Raw genomic sequence first — 20,147 nt, forward strand, 5'->3', positions numbered from 1 at the left:
TACCAATATCAGCCTGAGTGACTACTGGAATGTTAAAATTGGCCTTAATTGCTCTAGAGTAGAGAGACTTATATATAAAAAACACGCACAGTTGGTATGAATGTCTTTCCGTGAACGAACAGACTATACCAACCAAAAATCAATTATGCTGATAATGCACTGGATGGTATGTGGCATCATGGAACCATGATCTTGCATGAGGTTTGTGCCTTCAAGAGAAGATATGGAGGGATAAACTTTCAATAGCTACAGTCAAGGATGCAATAAGTACTGCTGATATAGCCAGTATAACGTGGACAGTATTGCTCACTAGGAATATTTCCATTAAAAAACGACTTTGATAGTGAGTTAACACTGACAATTCAGTTTGATAATCAAAGTTTGATGATGATGCTGAAATTACAAAGAACATGTGCAGACTCTGCTCTTCCGAGACACGTAAAGCAAGCTATGGAACTTTGAAAACTTACTTTTTCTGAAGGCGTTCTTTGAGCGCACTCTCTCTGGCACCTTGCACGTGAAGACAGTTCAGGAATTCATCTAGTTCTTTCTGAGTGTCACAAATAAACCTGCAAATAAAATCAATAACACTGCCAATCAATACTTCCAGAGGTACAAGGTACTGACTCACAGTGAACAAATGCCTCAACAGAAAATACCAAAATCTCTAGGAAAAAGCTAACATGCCTCTAAAAGTCAAACAAATCATCCCAATTAGGGTTGCAGAATCCTTGAATACAAGTTTAATTAAACAAATAATGCGCAGGATGTTAATCGTATGAAAAATTACAAAATGCCAATGAAGACATTCTAAACTTAAATGTGAGGCCAAATTTATTCAAAATGTTTTCATGAACGCTTTTCACTCATTATAGGACAGTTGACTTATTGAGTCATACAGCATGAAATTAGACCAATGATCCAATTTATATGCGCCGACCAGACATTTCAATCTGACGTCGTGCTATTTGCCAGCATTTGACCCATATTCCTTGAAACCCTTCTGGTATATAATGTAAAGAAATATTATTTTGCTTTACTGATCACAAATATGTCTTAGGCCTTTTCTTTAAATGGGATTCTGAAACAAGAGTTCAAGGTTTAAACTCCAGAAACAGTTCTGAAACATGGTTCAAATTTTGTGCAGTAAAAACATTCCCCCAATATGTTACGGCTGCAATTTTCTCTGCTCTAAGTTGGTAACTTAGGGTACTTAATGCTCTGTGGACATAAAAACTGACATGGTGAGAGTATGTAACTGGAATATGGAGTAGGAAGACATTCAAGCTGAATCTTTATGCCAATTGTAACTAGGTCAACTGTTGCCCTTGCATTGTTCAGAGTCCCAGAACACTCCCCTCTACTTGGTGCAAGAGCATTACTTGCGCAGTAATACCACACCAGTCGTTAGGAAAAAAAAATGCTTGTATTTGTATTTAAAACCAATAGATTTTGACTCATTTCTGAAACTATTCACTGCAGCAAAGTCTTTTACTATTAGTTAGGAGTAAACATAATAATATGTAAAAGCAGGACATACCATAGGTTCTGCCCTTGTTTTGGTACAGTGGTTTCAATGCAAATGTCTGCAGTATGGGAGGACCCCTGGTGGCCACTGTCATTTAAGCTGCTCTCAGCAATGCTGTCATCATCATTACCTATTAATTTCCGGATATAATAAAATCAGTTTAAATCAAGTTATGAAGAGACCAAGTATCAGCATTCTTAACATAATTATCCAAATACAATTAAACAAGCAAACAGAAACATACACTTTCTGCCAATCATAAACTGATGCAATCACAGCTTCTTTTCCACAAGGGAACTTTCAAAAACCTTGACCATTTTGATGTTACTCATCAGGATCAACAACACAGGAAAACAGAAGTTTCTCATTCCAGTTGCGTCATGTCTGATGCAGAGAAAAGCTTTCCCAATTTCATCAACACTGATTTTAATTTCACAAGATAGCCATCTTTGGCCTTTCAAAGCAAGATAACCAATCAGTATCAAACCAGGAATTAGATTGACATGATACAAATAGCAGAGGGTTTCTAATTCCAACCATTATATGGGATTTGAATAGAGATGAAAATTGCAAACAATACACCAGGTGCAGTCTCACTAGTGTTCTGTATAAGTTAAGGAAGACATATTTATTCCAATGTACAAATCCTCATAATGAAGACGAACAAATTACGAATTGTCTTCTGCACTTGCATACTGGCTCTCAGCAAATTACGAACAAAGACACTCAGGTCTCTTTGAACAATACCAATTTCCAGTCTCTCTCCATTTAATAAATACTCTGCATTTTTATTCCTTTGACCAAAGTGGATAACCTCACACTTAACCAGATTATATTCCATCTGGCATGCTCTTTCCATCTCAGCCTGTCTAAGTTCCTTGAAACCTTTCTGCAGCCACTTCACAACTCACATTCCAACCAAGATTTAAATCATCTGCAAACTTGCAGGTGTTACAACTGACCCCCAAATCCAAACCGTTGATATTGATGGGGAAAAGATGTGGCCCAAGATTGATCTATGCAGCGCTATATTGGTCACAGTCCGTCCATGTGAGAATAACCCATTTAGTTCTCAACTCTGCTTCCTACCTGTTAATCAATCCTCCAACTACAATACAAGTATATTATACCTGATCCTATTTGCTTTAATTTGTATACTGAGCTTCTGTTTGGGATTTTATCAACAGCCTTCAGAATCACCAAGTGTACCATATCCAGGTTCCCTCACATTGAACTACCAGAAACATCTTCACAAAAAAAAACTCTGATCAGATTTGCCAGACATGAATGCTGTTTTCTTTAACAGTTGGGTTATATTTGTAATTTTCCAATCTAGAGGCATTGCTATAGAGTTACCATTTTTTTTTAAAAGATGATCGCCAATGCTTCCACAATCTTTAGAGCCATTTCTTTCATGCATAATGTGAAAGCCATTGTGCCCCAGGTATTTGGGAACTGTCAGTCCTATTAATTTCTCCAATAATGCAATATTACAAAGACTGACACTCTCGTCAGACCCTTGCATCTTCATATTTCAGGGAGGGAAGACATACAAGAGCTGGAAAAGTAGTAGGGAATTTTGTTCTTTGAGTCTGGTCTGCTATTCAGAGATCATGACTGATCTGATAATCCTCAACTCCACTCTGATGATTTTTAACTCCATGCCCCTTGATTCAATTACTGAATAAAAATCTGTTTATTTCAGCCTTGAATAAACTTATCATTAGCTATGACACTCTGTTGTAAACAATTCCAAACATTCATTACCCTCAAAAACAAATTTCTCATCTGTGTCCTAAATGGGTAGCCCCTTACTCTGAGGTGATGTCTTCTGGTCCTAAACTCTCCCACAAAGGAAAACAACCTCTCCACATCGACTCTGTCAAGACCTATTTCAATCTTGTATGCTTCAATAATGTTTTAAATCTTCGAAACTTCAGTGAGTACAAATCCAACCTATTCAACCTCTCCTTTTAAGAAAATCTCCCCACAGCACACATTGTCCCAGCAAACCTTCTCTGACTGCTTCAAATGCAAGTATATCTTTCTTTAGATGAGGGGCCCAAAATTATTCACAGTATTCCAGGTATTGTCTGATTAGTGCCTTTACAATTTTAGCAGGACCTCTATTTCCTTTGAAGGCCAACAGTCAATTTGCCTTCCATATTACCTAATAAACCTGAATATGCTAGCTTTTTGGATTGTGTTGTAGCCTTCTGCAGTCTTTCTCCATTTAAATAATATTCAGCCTTTCTATTCTTTCTGCCAAAGTACATGACCTCATATGTTCGCACATTATATTCCATCAGTTAAGTTTTGTCCGTTCACCTAATCTGTCCATATCCTTCAGCAGACACTGTCATCCCTACTACTTTACTTCTCATTTACTTGTGTGTCATCCTCAATCTTGGCCATTATGTAGTCACGTCACTCATTCAAGTCATTAATATATCTAAATAATTGTGGCCCCCAACACTGATCTGTATGACATTTCAATAGCTTCAGGCTGGATTTTGAAAATGCATTCCCCATCCCAAATTTCTGTCTTCTATTTGTTAGTCAATCCTCTATCCATGCTAATATACTAGTCTCAAAATCATGAGCTCCAATTTTATTAAGTATCTTATTAAATACCTTTTGGAAATCCAAATATATTGTGTCAACCAATTCTCTTTTAGTTATCCTGCTTATTATCGACTCAAAGAATTCTAATACATTTGTCAGGCATGATTTCCCCTTCACGAAGCCATGATGACTCTTTGATTAGATTATGCATTTCTCAGTGCTCTACTATTACATCTTTTATGATAAGCTTTAACATTTTCCCAGTAATAGATGTTAAACTGGCTTATAGTTACATATTTTTTGTCTCCTTCCCTTTTTGAATAAAGGCACTACATCTTTATTTTCCAATTATCTCTGGGACTTTTCCATAACTGAAGGATTATTGGAAGACTACTATCAGTGCATCCAATATCTCTGTAGCCACTTCTTCTAATAACATAAGCTGTAATCCATCAGATACAACATATTTTGAGACCCATTAGTTTCCACAGTACTTTTAAGTCTTTTGATAGTGTATTTATTCGTTCTTCCACCTTACACTTTAACCCTCTGATTATTTATTGTTTTCAGAATGGTATTAATGGCATCAACAATGAAAGACAGACATAAAACACTTAATCAACATCGCTGCCATTTCCTGGTTCCCCATTATTTCCCTAGTATCATTCTCTAAGAGGTCTGTGTTCACTTTGGTCTGTCTCTTTTTCATATTTAAAGAAGTTCTTATCCATTTTTTTCATTCATTTGATGGATGTGTGCGTCACTGGGCTGGCCAATTATTTCAGGGATAGTTATTAGCAATATACTAGTAACACAAATATCAATCTTTAAAATTAAGAGTTTAAAAAAATCTCTTTAGAAGTTATTTAAAATCAAGGAAACAAATTATGACATGAAGGAGATAGACCAGAATGTGTCTATTTTCTTATTGATACTGGCTTCACCACGTAAAACCATATTGAAACGTTTGGCTCTGTAAATGCAGGGCAGGTCAGGCAGCATCCAAGGACCAGACCTGACCTGCTGCGATTTTCCAAAGGTACACTTTTCGATTAAGATCTCCAACATGTGCAGTCCTCACTTTCTCCTAGCTGATGTAAAATCATAGACATACCTAGATAGAAATAAACGCCTACCAGTACCGAGCCAGTGATTGTATCCCCTAGACGACAGATGACAAAAAACCGCAAATACCAATATCGCCAGTTTCTTGCCTGTAAACTCCATTTGCAAAAGTATAATCCTATGTTCAACTGACACCCAAACCAAGACTTTCAAAATCAGATCACAAGAAAGTAATCAGGAGCAGGATAAACGTAGCTAATTTTATTTCTTGCCTGATGCTGAGGCTAATTTTAGCATGGTCTTTTAGTCCGTATAGCGGAGTATAATACTTAGACCAGGAGGACTGATATTCTAAATCATTTTAAGAACAATGGTTTCTTGATTTTGAGTTAAGAAAGACTGGCATTCATACAGCACTTAAACAAAACAAAGCACTTCATAGCTAATGAAGTACGTTTGAAAACACAGTCACTGATGTACTACAGAAAACTCAGGGTACAGGGCATTGTCCTTTGCCATAAATTTTCTCTATTATTATTATGTGTACAGAATGAATACAGGTAGCTCTGTTCAGAGGTAAAGGAAGAAAATAAAGTAATAAAGTTTGCAGTTTTACTTTTTGAATCCTGGTCTTCTTCATGTTGAGTGTATTCTTCAGGAATGGTAAAGCTGTAGTCAATGCTGTCATGCACCCAACCTTTCTCTACGTACAGACCAGGCACCAGATCCGAAAACAGCCAGTATCTACAGAAAAGGTGAAGCACAAGTCTGTTTAGATGAAGACAAGTCCATGCAGGACCAAAATCCAACATTTTGTTTTAACACATTTCCATTATAGCAAAACATCAGCCTGAAGTAATTAACATTTTTCAAGCAAGTTCACAACATCCTAAAAGCCATTGCACAACATAAATTTGCTTTTGCAATTAAATAATAAAAATTTAACATTCTTGTACTCCTCAACTTCATCCAGCTCATGATAAACTTAGTTACTTTCCACAAAGGGTACTCCCAATTTCAAAGTGCAAAGCAACAACAACAAGCTCCTGCACAGTACGTTTCCAATTAAAACTAAAGATTCTGAACAGATCATCGGGGTCTATTTTTCGTTCCCAGTATGTGGGCTTCGCTGGCTGGGGCAGCTTACATTGCTCATCCCAAACTGCTCTTGAGAAGATGGTAAAAAGCTGTTTTCCTGATTACGGTAGTCCATGTGGTCTACGTACACTATAGCGCCTTCAGGGAATTGCAAGGTTACAGCCTAGCAATAGTGAAGGAACAGCAACATAGTTCCAAGTCAAGGTTGTGGCGATCATGGAGGGAAACTGTACATGGTGGCCTTCCCAGGCATTTTCTGTCCTGCCCTCTATGTGGTAGAGGCTGTTGATTGTAAAAGGTGCTGACAAAGGAGCGCAATGCAATTTGAAGATAGTACAAACTGCTAACATCATGTATTAGTGGCAAAGGTAGTAAAATTTTGAAAGTGGTTATTTGGTGCCAAATAAGTATGCTGCTTTACTCAGCATGATGTCAAGATTCCAGATTATTGCTGAACCTACACTAATCCAGGCAAGCAAAGTATTCTATCACATTCCGGACTTGGGCCTTGCAGGTATTGGACAAGCTTGGCAAGAAAGGAGGCAAGCTACTCACCTCAGATTTCCTAGTCTCCGACCTACTCTTGTAACTCCAGCAATTATAAAGCTGAAACAAGAATAGAAATTGCTGGAGAAACTCAGCAAAGCTGGCAGATCTGTGGGAAGAAAGCAGAGTTAACAAATAGCTGCAGTTGCTGCCAGACTTGCTGAGTTTATCCAACAATTTCTGTTTCAGATCTCCAGTTTCCATAGCTCTTTGTTTTATTTATAAAGCTGGTTCAGTTGAGTTTCTGATCAATAGTAATGCTCAGAATGCTGATGGTGTAGGATTCATCCATAGTGATGCAATTGAATGCCCTGGGCAAATGTTCAGATTTTCTCTGAATGGAGATGATTATTGACTGGCAATGCTGTGGTATGAATGTCACTTGCCACTTTTTAGCACAAGTCTCACTACGTGTGAACGTGAGCCACTTCAATATCTGAGGAGCCACAAACGATATTAAAACTGGTGCAAATTACCAACAAGCATTCCCACTTCTGACCTTACGGTGTCGGCAAGGGTATTGATGAAGTAATCGAGTGTGCGTTGCTGGAAAAGCACAGATCAGGCAACATCCGAGGAGCAGGAAAATCAACGTTTTGGGCTGGAGTCCTTCATCCTGATGCCTGATCTGCTGTGAATTTCCAGCAACATACTCTCAACTTTGATCTCCAGCATCTGCAGACCTGTCTCCTTATTGATGAAGCAGCTGATTCTGGTTGGACCTGGAGCACTACCTTGAGGAACCCTTGCAAACACATCCCGGGACTGAGATGATTAACAACCACAGCCACCTTTCTTTAGACGAGGCCTAACTGCAATTTTAATCACCGGCATGAGCAGAGAAGGTATTGCGATTTTGCTCAGGGCAATACAGCAGCAAGAGAAACAAAGAACAGAATATAGAAAGTGTTCAAAATTTTTTTTATTTATATGTCCAGGAGTGCCACCCTGTACCGGACTTCCTACCCACTGCATCAATTTACCAAATCAACTGGGGCCATTCCTTCAATTCACCAGTAACAGCTTACTGCAACTTGAGTTTGTGCTCCCACCTAGTGATCGAAATCAACATACTGTCAAGTTCAGACAAGTTGCTCAATACAAGGATGTTTGAGGTTGAAGAACTGAATTTCCTCTTATGTTTTGGATCACATGGTTGGTAAACCAACTGTTCAATTCATGTCAACTTGAGTACTGAGAAACTTCAAATGTAGAGTAGTACAATAGCTATTCTTTTTCCATTAGATGGCAATATAATAGGAGTATGAATCTATGTTCATGACTGCTCATGAATTCAATGAAAAGTTAAATAGAAAGGGTTTCTGTTGTTTTCCTCCTTGTGGTTATCTTAATATATAAAGAAACCTAAAAAGCCAACTATTTTTCACTTTAGAATTGGGTGAGATCTTTACAGATGCCAAAATGAAAAAGGCAAAACACAAGTATTTTTTGAAAGGACAAACTACACATACCTGTTGTGGTTACGATCTGTGCCCAATGGTGATCGATGCAAGACAAGTTTGGCTTTTGCAATTCCCTCCTGAAAGGCCTTCTCAGCTGCTGCTTTGTGCTTACGAATCTTTTCTACTTCCACCTCTTTCTCCATCCTTTCTTTTTCTTGCTTTTCTCTCTCTTCCTTTTCTTTTTTAGCCTGCAATGCCATCAATCGCCTGCTTTTAATTGCACTAATGAGGTCTTCACTACCATTGACATCAGTTAACAAATCATTTCCACCTTTGTCCACTTCTAGCTTCTTATCAAATTCCTTCTTCTCTGACTTTTTCTTGTCACCCATTTTGTTATTTTCTGGCTCTTTCTTTTTTGCCTCCATTTCTTTTTTCTTTTGTTTTTCTGCCTTCTTCCGATCATTTTCTTCTTTTTGCATGGCCAGTCTCTCCTTCCATAGCTCTGCAGATTTATGCTGCGAGTCCTCCATGTGATCCTGAACTGAGTAAGTCATTAGAATCCGATGGCAGAGCGCTGTTAGAATCTTTACTTTCTCTTCTGGGGTCAGTTCAAAAAACTCAGAAGTTTCCAACTTATCTAGGAATTCATCTGCAACTTCATTGTCTTCAAATCCCATAGAATCCTTACCATCTTCATTCATTTCCGATGCTTCACTTTCATTTTGCACATCTGACTTGCGCATGCAAAGCCGAACAAGCTCTGAAGCAGAGTGCAAGGTAAGAGGAATTTCAGAAAGTTTCATCCCCAATTCTCTGTAGTCTTCTGCAATTTCATCTTGCAGCAAAGTTTGAAGGAGGATCAACAGAACTCTGTTCAAATAGAGGAAACCTCTCTTTTCAGAGGTCAGTGCTTCCATCAAGGAGATTGCAGTGATTGGATACTGGTCATCTGGCATCAGCAGACCAGCATAACAACTGAGAAACTCTACCACCATAGCAACATCACCAAAAAGTGTGTTTGGGAGCCCTTCAGGAGTATCAACCAGCTTTAGTGCAGGTAAGCTCTTTCCCGTAAGAGTTTGATCTTCAAATCTCTTCTGTTTTTCCAGTTTTAACTGCATCTCCTTCTCCCGCCGTTCTTTGGCCTTTTCCTTTAATTTTTTCTTTAGCTCTTCACGCTTTTTTTTGTGATAATCTGCTCTTTCTTCTAGTGTCATCATTGCCCACTTCCTCTTGTGCTCCAAAATCTCATAACGTTTCTGAACAAGATCGCCAACTTCCTCTGGTAGACGAGCACGTTCTTCAGCGGAAAGCACCTTGGCCACCCTGGTGATGAATGCAGACACCGCACCTTTTTTCTCCTCCTTCCCCTTATTTTCTTTGTAATATCGAAGAAACTGTAAAGCTAAAGGTGGTAGATATTTCTGAGGTTTAGACATAGATCTTGAGGCTCCTCCGACACCCTTCGGGGATTTTCCAGTCTTTGATGTGTTGGATTTTGCCATCTCAAAAAGCGTCATCTGTTTCATCTTCAACTTTGGAGTTTTCAGACTCTTTTTTGGAGATTTGCTATTCCCTGCTAACTTCTGCCCGTTGAGCAACTTAGCCTTGTTCTTGGACTTCTCTTTTTTGTTGTTCGCTTTATCCTTAGCTTGCAGCTTTTTAAAGTTCCGAGCAGCACTGGAGCCCTTTTTGGGGATGTGGAAGTTGGTGTTCAATTTGGTTGGTGTTACAATCTTCATTACTTCTTCCAGTTCTTGTTCTGGAGACCTTTTGGAATTGTATGCCATTCCATTCCCATTCATAGCCTTTTTCACCTGCACATGACCCCATAATGTTGGGCTCAAAGGAGGGTTCCGAGAAACCTTCTCTTTGTTTCCATTCTTCCGCTTCTTATTTTTCTCTTTATTTGGGTCCCCATCACCTTTTGCTTTTTTTGAGGCTTTACCTTCTGGTGAGACAGCACTTTTTCTTTTTCCCAAGTTCACAACAGGGTTATGAATCATGTACTGAAACAAGTGCAAAAATATTTTATTATTCAGCAATAGCCAAGCTTACACAGTACACTGCATAAACAATAAGTCGTGAATTGCTCATTTAAAACAAATATTGAAAAATGCTTGAAATCATGAATATTACACATTTGCAATGATCACTTAAATGAACTCTGAAATGGAATAGCTCCAAAAGGCAATTTTGTCTTATAACCTTTACTCTATTTCATCCTGATTACTGCCTTTATGACCCTCATCTCTGCTTGCTTAAAGAAAAAGAACAGTGGTCAACAGATTTAGTTATCCATAAACAGATATAGTTCTAAATAAAGACAAGAGGCTGGAGAAAGAGATTTAGCAGCATCTGTGAATGAGAAACAACTTTAATACTTCGAGCCCAGAGTGACACTTCTGTGAAACTGGAAAATCGCATTGGGCTTGAAATATTAACTCTGTTACCCTCACCAAACGTGCTGCTAAACCTGCTGAGTTTGTCTAATTATTTCTCTTTACATTTCAGACCTTTAGCATCTGAAGTACTCTGCTTTTATTATAAGGATGAGAAGTCATGGGCTTCTTTGTCACAAAGACTGAAGCCTGTTACTTCTTGCATTTCAAATTAGCCAAACTTCTCTCAAGCACTTTTGCCACTCCGGCCTTCCACCTTAATTCCTTTCCCATTTTCCCTTACACAAAACCCATTTCCAAAAGCATTCTTCTCCAAGAGACCATGCCATGCTAATCATTTAAATCCAATGCCTTTCAGCTGCTAGCCACCAACTTCTTTTCCACGTTCTAGGGCTAGTTACAACTGAAAATGGCTTTGTCTACTGTCTACCCACCTTTTAAAATAGCACCATCACCATATCAAACGCATCTTCCCCTCCCAGCAGCGTTCTTCATGGCCCATTCCTCTGTGGCACCCTGGTCCATCCACTATCAAACACTATGCTTCATCACTCCCCATGGCTCGTTGCCATGCAATTGCTGAAGGTGTAACATTTGCCCATTCACCTCCTCACTGTCTAAAGGTGCCAAACGTGAAGCAGCATATTTTCTCGTACTTCCTTCAACCTACTCTACTGCATTGCTGCTCACAATGCACCTTCCTTTAGTGGCAAGACCAATTGCAGTCTGAACAACTACTTTGAGAACACACCTGCAATATCCATCAGACTGACCACAACCTTCAGTTGCTTGCCATTTCAATAAACCACCTTGCTTTCATACTAATATTAATGTTGTGGGCCTGCTGTAATATTCCAATAATGCACAACACACAAGCTTGAACCACATCTCATTTGCTTAGACATTTTACAGCCTTGGGGACTAAATATTGAATTCCACATCTTTACAGCCTGACCCCATGATATCTGTTTTCCATTTTTCTTACATTCGCTCTCTCCTTCCCACCCTCCCAACACACATAGCCTTGTCTTCTTTACTTGGCTTTTAGTAGAGGATGTATTCTCTTCCTTTCACGCTTTAATTCTGACCCACTTTACACCTTTTTTTCTCTTTCACCACTTTTTTTGCAGTGAACCTGTACACCAGCAGTGCCTTCGCCCCTCTTCCGCCTGTGGCAAAGTATACAAAAATACATTTCCCAACCCCTTTCAGTTATGAAGCAGTAATACTGGATTAAAAATGTTAATGCGGGTTTCCTCTCCACAGACGCAGTCAGACCTAGCAAGTGTCTTCAGCATTGTGTGTTGTTTGGGCCATCCCTATCCTGTTCAAACAGAAAAACCCTTAATTCGTCTGGAGAGGTGGAACCTGAACCTGGGCCTCTTGGTTTTGTGGTAGGGTCAGAACAACTTTGCACAAGTACCTGACATGTATAAATAATGATACGTTCAAATCAACTTACTCAGAGACATTATTATACATTGCTGCAGCAGATGGGACTTGAACCCAGGTCTCCCTAATGGTAAGGAACCATCAATGTGCCACAAGGGCACTGAATCTATAGATAACATGTTTTTCTGATCAACCTGCTCAGATGTTATTACACAGCTCTGGAGGAGGTGGGATGTGAAGCCAAGTGTCTGAATTTGGGGGTTAGGACACAACCACTGAAAAACAACAGCCCTCCTCTATATGTTTTTATATTTAACATATTTTTCTAACCAACCTGTTCAATATTATTACACATTCCTGAAGCAGGTGCACTTGAATATGGGCCTCCCAGTCCAGAGATAGGGACATAACCACTGCACCATTAACAGGCTGCAAAATCGATAAATAATCTATTTTCCTAATCAACCTTTTCAGAGATGTTACTACAAACCTGTGGAGCAGGTGGGACTTGAACCCAGGCCTACCCGGTTCAGGGATAAGGACACTACCATTATGCCACAAGAAGACCCTTACAAATTTACAGATACCCTATCCCCACAAATCATGGCACAGCTGGATGTCCCTGATAGATATTTAAGTTGGATATCTGCAATTCTCAAACCTCTGCTTTTGTCTGGAAAAGCAATATTATTAATTTAACTCCCTCCGAGGCAAGTGCAGACATTTCATTACCAAGAACTTCAGAGAGAAGTCATCCTTTAGTCAGTGTTTTCCCACTTCCAACCTTAAGTAGACCCTTGGAATACAATTACTGTAGATTTATTTACTAGCTTCTCAAACCAGCAGTTTTTATTAAACTTGCATTTTAAAATTTTAATTCTTAAATTCAATTTTTCCTAACATATAAATCATAAAATTGTATATTCATTAATCTTGAAAGTTGCATTACTCTCAAAAACCTCCACGTCAATGCCCACTTTTCTCGCAACTGTTTCAGTCTTTCCTTTGAAAATCGAAAATAACAGTAACCAATCACAAATGACATCCTTTGAGGCTGTGAGCACAATGATATTCCTTCATGATCTGACTGCAGTCGGTGACACAGTTGACTTCGCCATCATGGTGAAATATGTCTGGTCTACAAGCATACTGAATGACTATCTACTGATCATATTCTTAGCCACCTATTCTTCAGCCATTGTACCTTTGTGAATAACTACTTGCCTCATCCACTTCTTCCTGAACTATATAGGTGATGTTGCCATAGGATGCAAAGACATATGGCTCAGTTTTACCAAGTGTGAGGTGACTACATTCCAACTGTTATCATTTCACCATTATGTAGATAGTGGATTGGTTAACAGCAATCAAACTTTTATCTAACTAGTTTTGTATAACTCACAATTGTCTTCAGTTAGTAGTCACCTTTGCACAAAAAGTACATGTACAAGACTTGTCAAAGATTCCCTTTAATTGGTTGTATTTGGCTAAACCGAACCACTCCAATTGAAGTCATAACAGATAAATGAAATTTCAAAACTTCAACTCATGTAAAGCTCTCCAATTCATAGAAGTATACATAACATTTCATCCCTTGCCATTGCGCCATTAGATTAGATTATGGTTGAACTGATCTCAACTTCACTTTCCTGTCTACTCTTTGATTCCCTGATCATTCAAGAACTTAACAAAGGCTTAAAAATTCATTGACCTTACTTTAACAGAAGTCTGTGGTATAGAATAACAGATTAAAGACCCTCTAAGAAGAAATTTCTCCTCATCATTATCTCAAATGGAAGATCATATTCTGCTGCAAATCATAGACCCAGTCCATATCTTTATAGAGTAAATTAGTCTCCTAGTTCCCCAAGACCTCAAACATGAACTTTGAACATTGGTTTCCTAACAGTAAACACTTCAACATTCACATTCCTCTTTTGCAAAGTCTACATTGTCAATAGAACTTCCTTATTCCTTTCCCCGATGGCAGATACTTCGCTCTACAAGCTCCATCATCTCTCCCTCTCCTCCTGAAAGACTTGCAGTCCCTTCTTTAAAAACTATCAACTTGCTGTTGCCCCTTTGTCTTAATACTATTTTCCCCCTCTTTATCAAACACTTAAAGCATTTTATTTTGTATTAAAAGGCATCTCAAACGTAATCTTTTGCTATTATTACCCAATGTTAGGGGGACAGGCAGGTGCTTGCAGAGGAACACTTTTGTAGATTTATAGAACAATGTTGAAATCTTTAAAATCAAATCACTGACCCCAATTTAATTTTGCAATTCAAAAAAAGCTAAATACTTTTAATAAATTTATTTAGAAATAGCAATAAACAAAGAAACTTAAGGCCAAGGCTCAGTAAACAAGAATGCTGGCAGTGACTAAGCAGTCACTATGGAGACTGAACTGTCTAGCAATACGAACAGATAATTTAACTATTAGACTGCCAGTAAGTACAAGAAGAGAAATCATCTTTTTGGCATTTTCAAATCACTAGCATTACAACTGTTCAACATCAAGATGAGGCTTATTAATGAGAAAGAAGGGTGCAACGAAAAGCCATTTAGGCAGATGATCTGTGAAAATATTTTGCTTAAACATGATTCTAAATAAATTTCATGCTTTCTGCTCCATCCAGTACCACCCCATTAATTTTTTCACTATAAAACCATAAGACACGGCAACAGAAGTCCCAGTCAATCCATCAATTCTGCTGTCATTCAGTGATACCATTTGCTGGATTTGAGGATTATTAAATCATTGATCAACCCCAACTCCATAAACTTCAATTCCCTTAATGATTAGAAATCTCTCTACTTCAGCCTTGAACATAATTAGTGATCCAGACTTGATAACCCTCTTCGGAAAAGAATTCCACAGATTCACTACACCGGAAGAAAAATCCTCCTCATCTCTATCTTAAATGGAGAACCTCTTGTTTCGAGATTATGCCCTCTGGAGTAGAGTCTCCACATGGGAAAGCAATCTCTTTATACCTGCTCTGTCAAGCCCCCCCGAATAATTTGTTTCAGTAAAGTTACTTCTCATTGTTCTGAATACAAACCCAACCTACTTAACCTCCTCTTATAAGACAGTCTCTCCATATCCAGAATCTACCTTGTGAATCTTCTCTGCGCTGTGTCCAAGGCCAGTAGAATTTTCCTTAGATAATGGAACCAAAATGGTTCACAGCATTTTAGGATGTGGTCTGATAAGTACCTTGTATAGTTTAGCAAGACCTCCCTATTTCTGTACTCCATTGTCTTTGAAACAAATGCCAACATTCCATTTGCCTTCCTAATTACTTGTTTCCTTTTAAACTGCATTTTGTTGCTTTGTAAATACTTTAGCTGTTTACTTCCTGCCTTTCTGAGTTCCCTTCAACATGCACAGAATTCATACAAGGAGCATTCCTCTTCCTGAAAACTGATTTACAATGACTCAGTCACTTTTAAAAGCCAATTTTCCAGCCAAAGACACATTTGTATTCAGATTAACAAAGTTCCATTAGCAATATCAGACATGGTCCACAAGCACAGAATTAGTCGCTCCTGATGAATAAACATATTAATCCACACTGTCAGAACATATGCACATGAATATTTGATCACCAATCATATTTTGAAGTTTTATCAGTAGATCAGTGAGCATCCAAATTAAGAGGAGAGGTCTTGTACTGCAGTGGTAATGTCCCTACCCCAATGCCAGAAGGTCTGGGTTGAAGTCCCATGTGCCACAGAGGAGTGTCATAACATATCAGAACAGGCTGATTAAAAATATTTCAAGATTAAGTTGCATGTATTATATTGTGTAATTATGTATAAGGCTGGTAATGGTTTTGGTCATTGTTCACAATTGCTCATCGAAATGAATTCCACTCACTCCTAATAACATCATGCAAGATCTGATATAGAGTTATGTGAAGTTTGTCTAAAATGTTGTTTATGCTACAGTAACTGTCTGAAATCCACTGCCTCTGGTCACATGTGAACAGCTATCTAGACGACAATTTGTTGAGGGCCAAGCAAAAGCTTGGCCAAAAAAAGCTTCGTGAATAGAAGTTGAATCAAAAGTCAAGAATTATAAATTTTCACTTAAAATGACAACCACCTATAAGTAAAAGAAAGTGTGGGTGGGATGTAGGTAACCAATAAATGAATGCAGCCCTCTCACACAGAACATTTGATCTGCAGAGAAAATCAGAACCATGATATTCTCCCCTGCTTATAAGACTCACTTCTACAAGATTAAAATATCAAGTGATCTAAATTCAGATGTTGGGATTTATATGAAAAACAAGCAGCTACAACATACGCCACTAGAAAGCATAGTTCTGCCACAGACCAAAGACGCCACATTTTATTGCTACTACAAAGCCAAGGCCAAAATATTCTCCTCATTTAAGTAGAGAAACACGCACTCTCAAACATCTCTTCAGCAGCAGAATCTCCAGCCTCAATTAACTCTTGACTGTTCTCAGCTAAGCACATATACTCCAATCTCTTATAATTTTGACATCCTCCATTAAAATCTCTTGTTTAAAATCCTTACCCCCACTCTCTTTATGACAGTCAGAAATTGGTTTACAGGAGAAAAGCTAGGATACTCCATGAATTTGTTGACAGGATAGCAACTGGAGGAAGGATGTGTGTGTGGGAGTCCGTTATACAGTCCCGGCCACAATCAGATGATAATGATGTCATCACAGACTGATAACGTCATTGCTTGCACAGAGAACTATTTCGGGTATGTTGGAATATCAGAATCTTTCTCAGAAATGCAAATGTATAAGGTAAGCCTTTTTAGAAAAATAAATGTACATAATTTCCCTTCACACTGATATTCTATCATATTATATAATTTTATATGCCTTCCATATATACAAATACACACAGTAGGATTAAGAGTAGACAATTCAACCCCTTGAGTCTGCCCTACCATTCAACAAGATCATGGTTGATCTGATCATAACCTAAATCTACATTCCCACCTATTCCTGATGACCTTTTCATACTCTTACCTAACAAGAATCTATTTATCTCAGCCTTACAAATACTCAAGGGCACTGCTTACTCCACCTTTTCAGGAAGAGAGTTCCAAAGACTAATGACTGACAGAGAAAAAAATTACCTCATCTCGGATTTAAATACATGGCCCCGGATTTTAAAAATTGCGATCCCAGTTCTAGATTCTCTCAAGCGGGTAAAAACCTAATCTGTCCAGTTTTTTTTTATAAGATAATATCTATCTTGCCCTACCATATATTAGTTTAACAAACCTCTGAACTGCTTAGGACAAGGAATGGCAAATGGACTTTAATGCAGATAAATGCAGGGTGTTGCATTTTGGTACGACAAACCAGGGCAGGACTTACATAGCTAATGGTAAGGCCTTGGGGAGTGCTATTGAACAGAGACCTGGGGCTGCAGGTACATAGTTCCTTGAAAATGGTGTCACAGGCAGACAGGGTGGTGAAGAAGGCACTTGGCTTGTCAGAGCACGGAGTGCAGGTGTTATGTTATGTTACAGCCAAACAAGACATTAGTAAGGCCACATTTGGAGTACTGTATACAATTCAGGTTACTCTGTTATAGGAATGTTGTTATTAAACAGGAAAGATTGCAAAAAGATTTACAAGCTTTTTTACTGAGACTGGAAGGTTTGAATTAGAAGGAGAGGCTGGTTAGGCTGGGACTTTTTTTCTCTTGAGCATAGGAGGCTGTGGGGTGACCTCATAGAAGTTTATAAAATCATAGGGTGAATAGCCAAGCTCTCTTCCCCAGGGTGGAGGAGTCCAAAACTAAACAGCATAAGTTTAAGATGACAGGGAAAAAAAAATTAAAAGGGACCTGAGGGGTAACATTTCATGCAAAGAGGGGTTATGTGTATGGAAAAGCTGCCAGAGGAAGAGGTAGAGGCAGGTACAGTTACAACATTTAAAAGGCACTTGGACAGGTAGATGAATAGGAAAGGTTCAGAAGGATTTGGACCAAACGCAGGCAGATGGGACTAGTTCAGTTTAAGAAAGCTCGTCGGCATGGATGAGTTGGGCCAAAGGGCCTGTTTCCATGCTGTATGACTCTATGACATCCTTCCTTAAATAAAGTAACCATTGCTGTGCACAATAATTCAGATGTGGTCTCACCAGTGCCCTGTATAACTGAAGCAAACCTCGCTACCTTCCCTTTGCAATAAATCATGACATTCTGTTCGCTTTCCCAATTACCTGTAGTACATAAATGCTAATCTTTTGCAATTCATGCACAATGTTGTGGTACTGTTCGCTGAGCTGGAAATTTGTGCTGCAGACATTTCGTCCCCTGTCTAGGTGACATCCTCAGTGCTTGGGAGCCTCTTGTGAAGCGCTTCTGTGATGTTTCCTCCGGCATTTATAGTGATTTGTACCTGCCGCTCCCGGTTGTCAGTTCCAGCTGTCCACTGCAGTGGCCGGTATATTGGGTCCAGGTCGATGTGCTTATTGATTGAATCTGTGGATGAGTGCCATGCCTCTAGGAATTCCCTGGCTGTTCTCTGTTTGGCTTGTCCTATAATAGTAGTGTTGCCCCAGTCGAACTCATGTTGCTTGTCATCTGAGTGTGTGGCTACTAAGGATAGCTGGTCATGTCGTTTCGTGGCTAGTTGGTGTTCATGGATGCGGATTGTTAGCTGTCTTCCTGTTTGTCCTATGTAGTGTTTTGTGCAGTTCTTGCATGGGATTTTGTACACTACATTGGTTTTGCTCATGCTGGGTATCGGGTCCTTTGTCCTGGTGAGTTGTTGTCTGAGGGTGGCTGTTGGTTTGTGTGCTGTTATGAGTCCTAGTGGTTGCAGTAGTCTGGCTGTCAGTTCAGAAATGTTTTTGATGAATGGTAGTGTGGCTAGTCCTTTGGGTTGTGGCATGTCCTCATTCCGTTGACTTTCCCTTAGGCATCTGTTGATGAAATTGCAGGGGTATCCGTTTTTGGCAAATACATTGTATAGGTGTTCTTCTTCCTCTTTTTGCAGTTCTGGTGTACTGCAAATACTAAGTGTGCCTCACAACACACTTCACATTCAACAACCAAATAAATGAACAAATCAACGGCACACCCATGGGCTCACCCATCTCTGGGTTCATAGCAGAAGCGGTAATGCAAAGGTTAGAACAAATAGTCTTACCGCAAATTCAACCCAAACTCTGGGTCAGATATGTGGATGACACCTTTGTAATCATTAAAAACACAAATAGAAAACACACACCAGATCATCAACGTCACACTCTCAGGAATCCGATTCACTGGAGAGGAAGAAAAGGACAACTAACTCCCATTCCTAAACATGATGGTACAGAGAACACCTAACAGAGAATTCACCACAAAGGTATACAGGAAAGCCACGCACACAGACCAAGTCCTAAACTACGAAAGCAACCACCCCAACACACACAAAAGAAGTTGCATCAAGACACTGTTCAAAAGGGCCACAACACACTGCAGCACACCAGAACTGCAAAAAGAGGAAGAAGAACACCTATACAATGTATTCGCCAAAAACGGATACCCCCGCAATTTCATCAACAGATGCCTAAGGGAAAGTCAACGGAATGAGGACATGCCACAACCCAAAGGACTAGCCGCACTACCATTCATCAAAAACATTTCTGAACTGACAGCCAGACTACTGCAACCACTAGGACTCATAACAGCACACAAACCAACAGCCACTCTCAGACAACAACTCACCAGGACAAAGGACCCGATATCTAGCATGTGCAAAACCAATGTAGTGTACAAAATCCCATGTAAGGACTGCACAAAACACTACATAGGACAAACAGGAAGACAGCTAACGATCCGCATCCATGAACACCAACTAGCCACGAAACGACATGACCAGCTATCCTTAGTAGCCACACACTCAGATGACAAGCAACATGAGTTCGACTGGGGCAACACTACTATTATAGGACAAGCCAAACAGAGAACAGCCAGGGAATTCCTAGAGGCATGGCACTCATCCACAGATTCAATCAATAAGCACATCGACCTGGACCCAATATACCGGCCACTGCAGTGGACAGCTGGAACTGACAACCGGAAGCGGCAGATTCAAACCACTACAAATGCCGGAGGAAAGATCACAGAAGCGTTTCACAGGAGGC

The 20,147-nt window shown here is 39.3% G+C and overlaps 1 protein-coding gene across 2 annotated transcripts in view; it reads right to left on the bottom strand.

The window, feature by feature from the left end:
- Positions 1 to 20,147, bottom strand: part of baz1b (bromodomain adjacent to zinc finger domain, 1B) — a 95,307-nt gene that overhangs the window by 43,130 nt on the left and 32,030 nt on the right. For both annotated transcript variants that reach the window (XM_072589447.1, XM_072589448.1), the window contains 4 exons: positions 8,275 to 10,217; positions 5,775 to 5,902; positions 1,541 to 1,658; positions 471 to 569 (listed from right to left, as the gene is read on the bottom strand). In XM_072589447.1, coding sequence (XP_072445548.1) covers positions 471 to 569; positions 1,541 to 1,658; positions 5,775 to 5,902; positions 8,275 to 10,217 — 2,288 coding nt within the window. The remainder of the gene's footprint in view (positions 1 to 470; positions 570 to 1,540; positions 1,659 to 5,774; positions 5,903 to 8,274; positions 10,218 to 20,147) is intronic.

This window comes from Chiloscyllium punctatum, chromosome 19 (genome assembly GCF_047496795.1).
Source record: "Chiloscyllium punctatum isolate Juve2018m chromosome 19, sChiPun1.3, whole genome shotgun sequence".
Classification (NCBI taxonomy): Eukaryota; Metazoa; Chordata; class Chondrichthyes; order Orectolobiformes; family Hemiscylliidae; genus Chiloscyllium; species Chiloscyllium punctatum.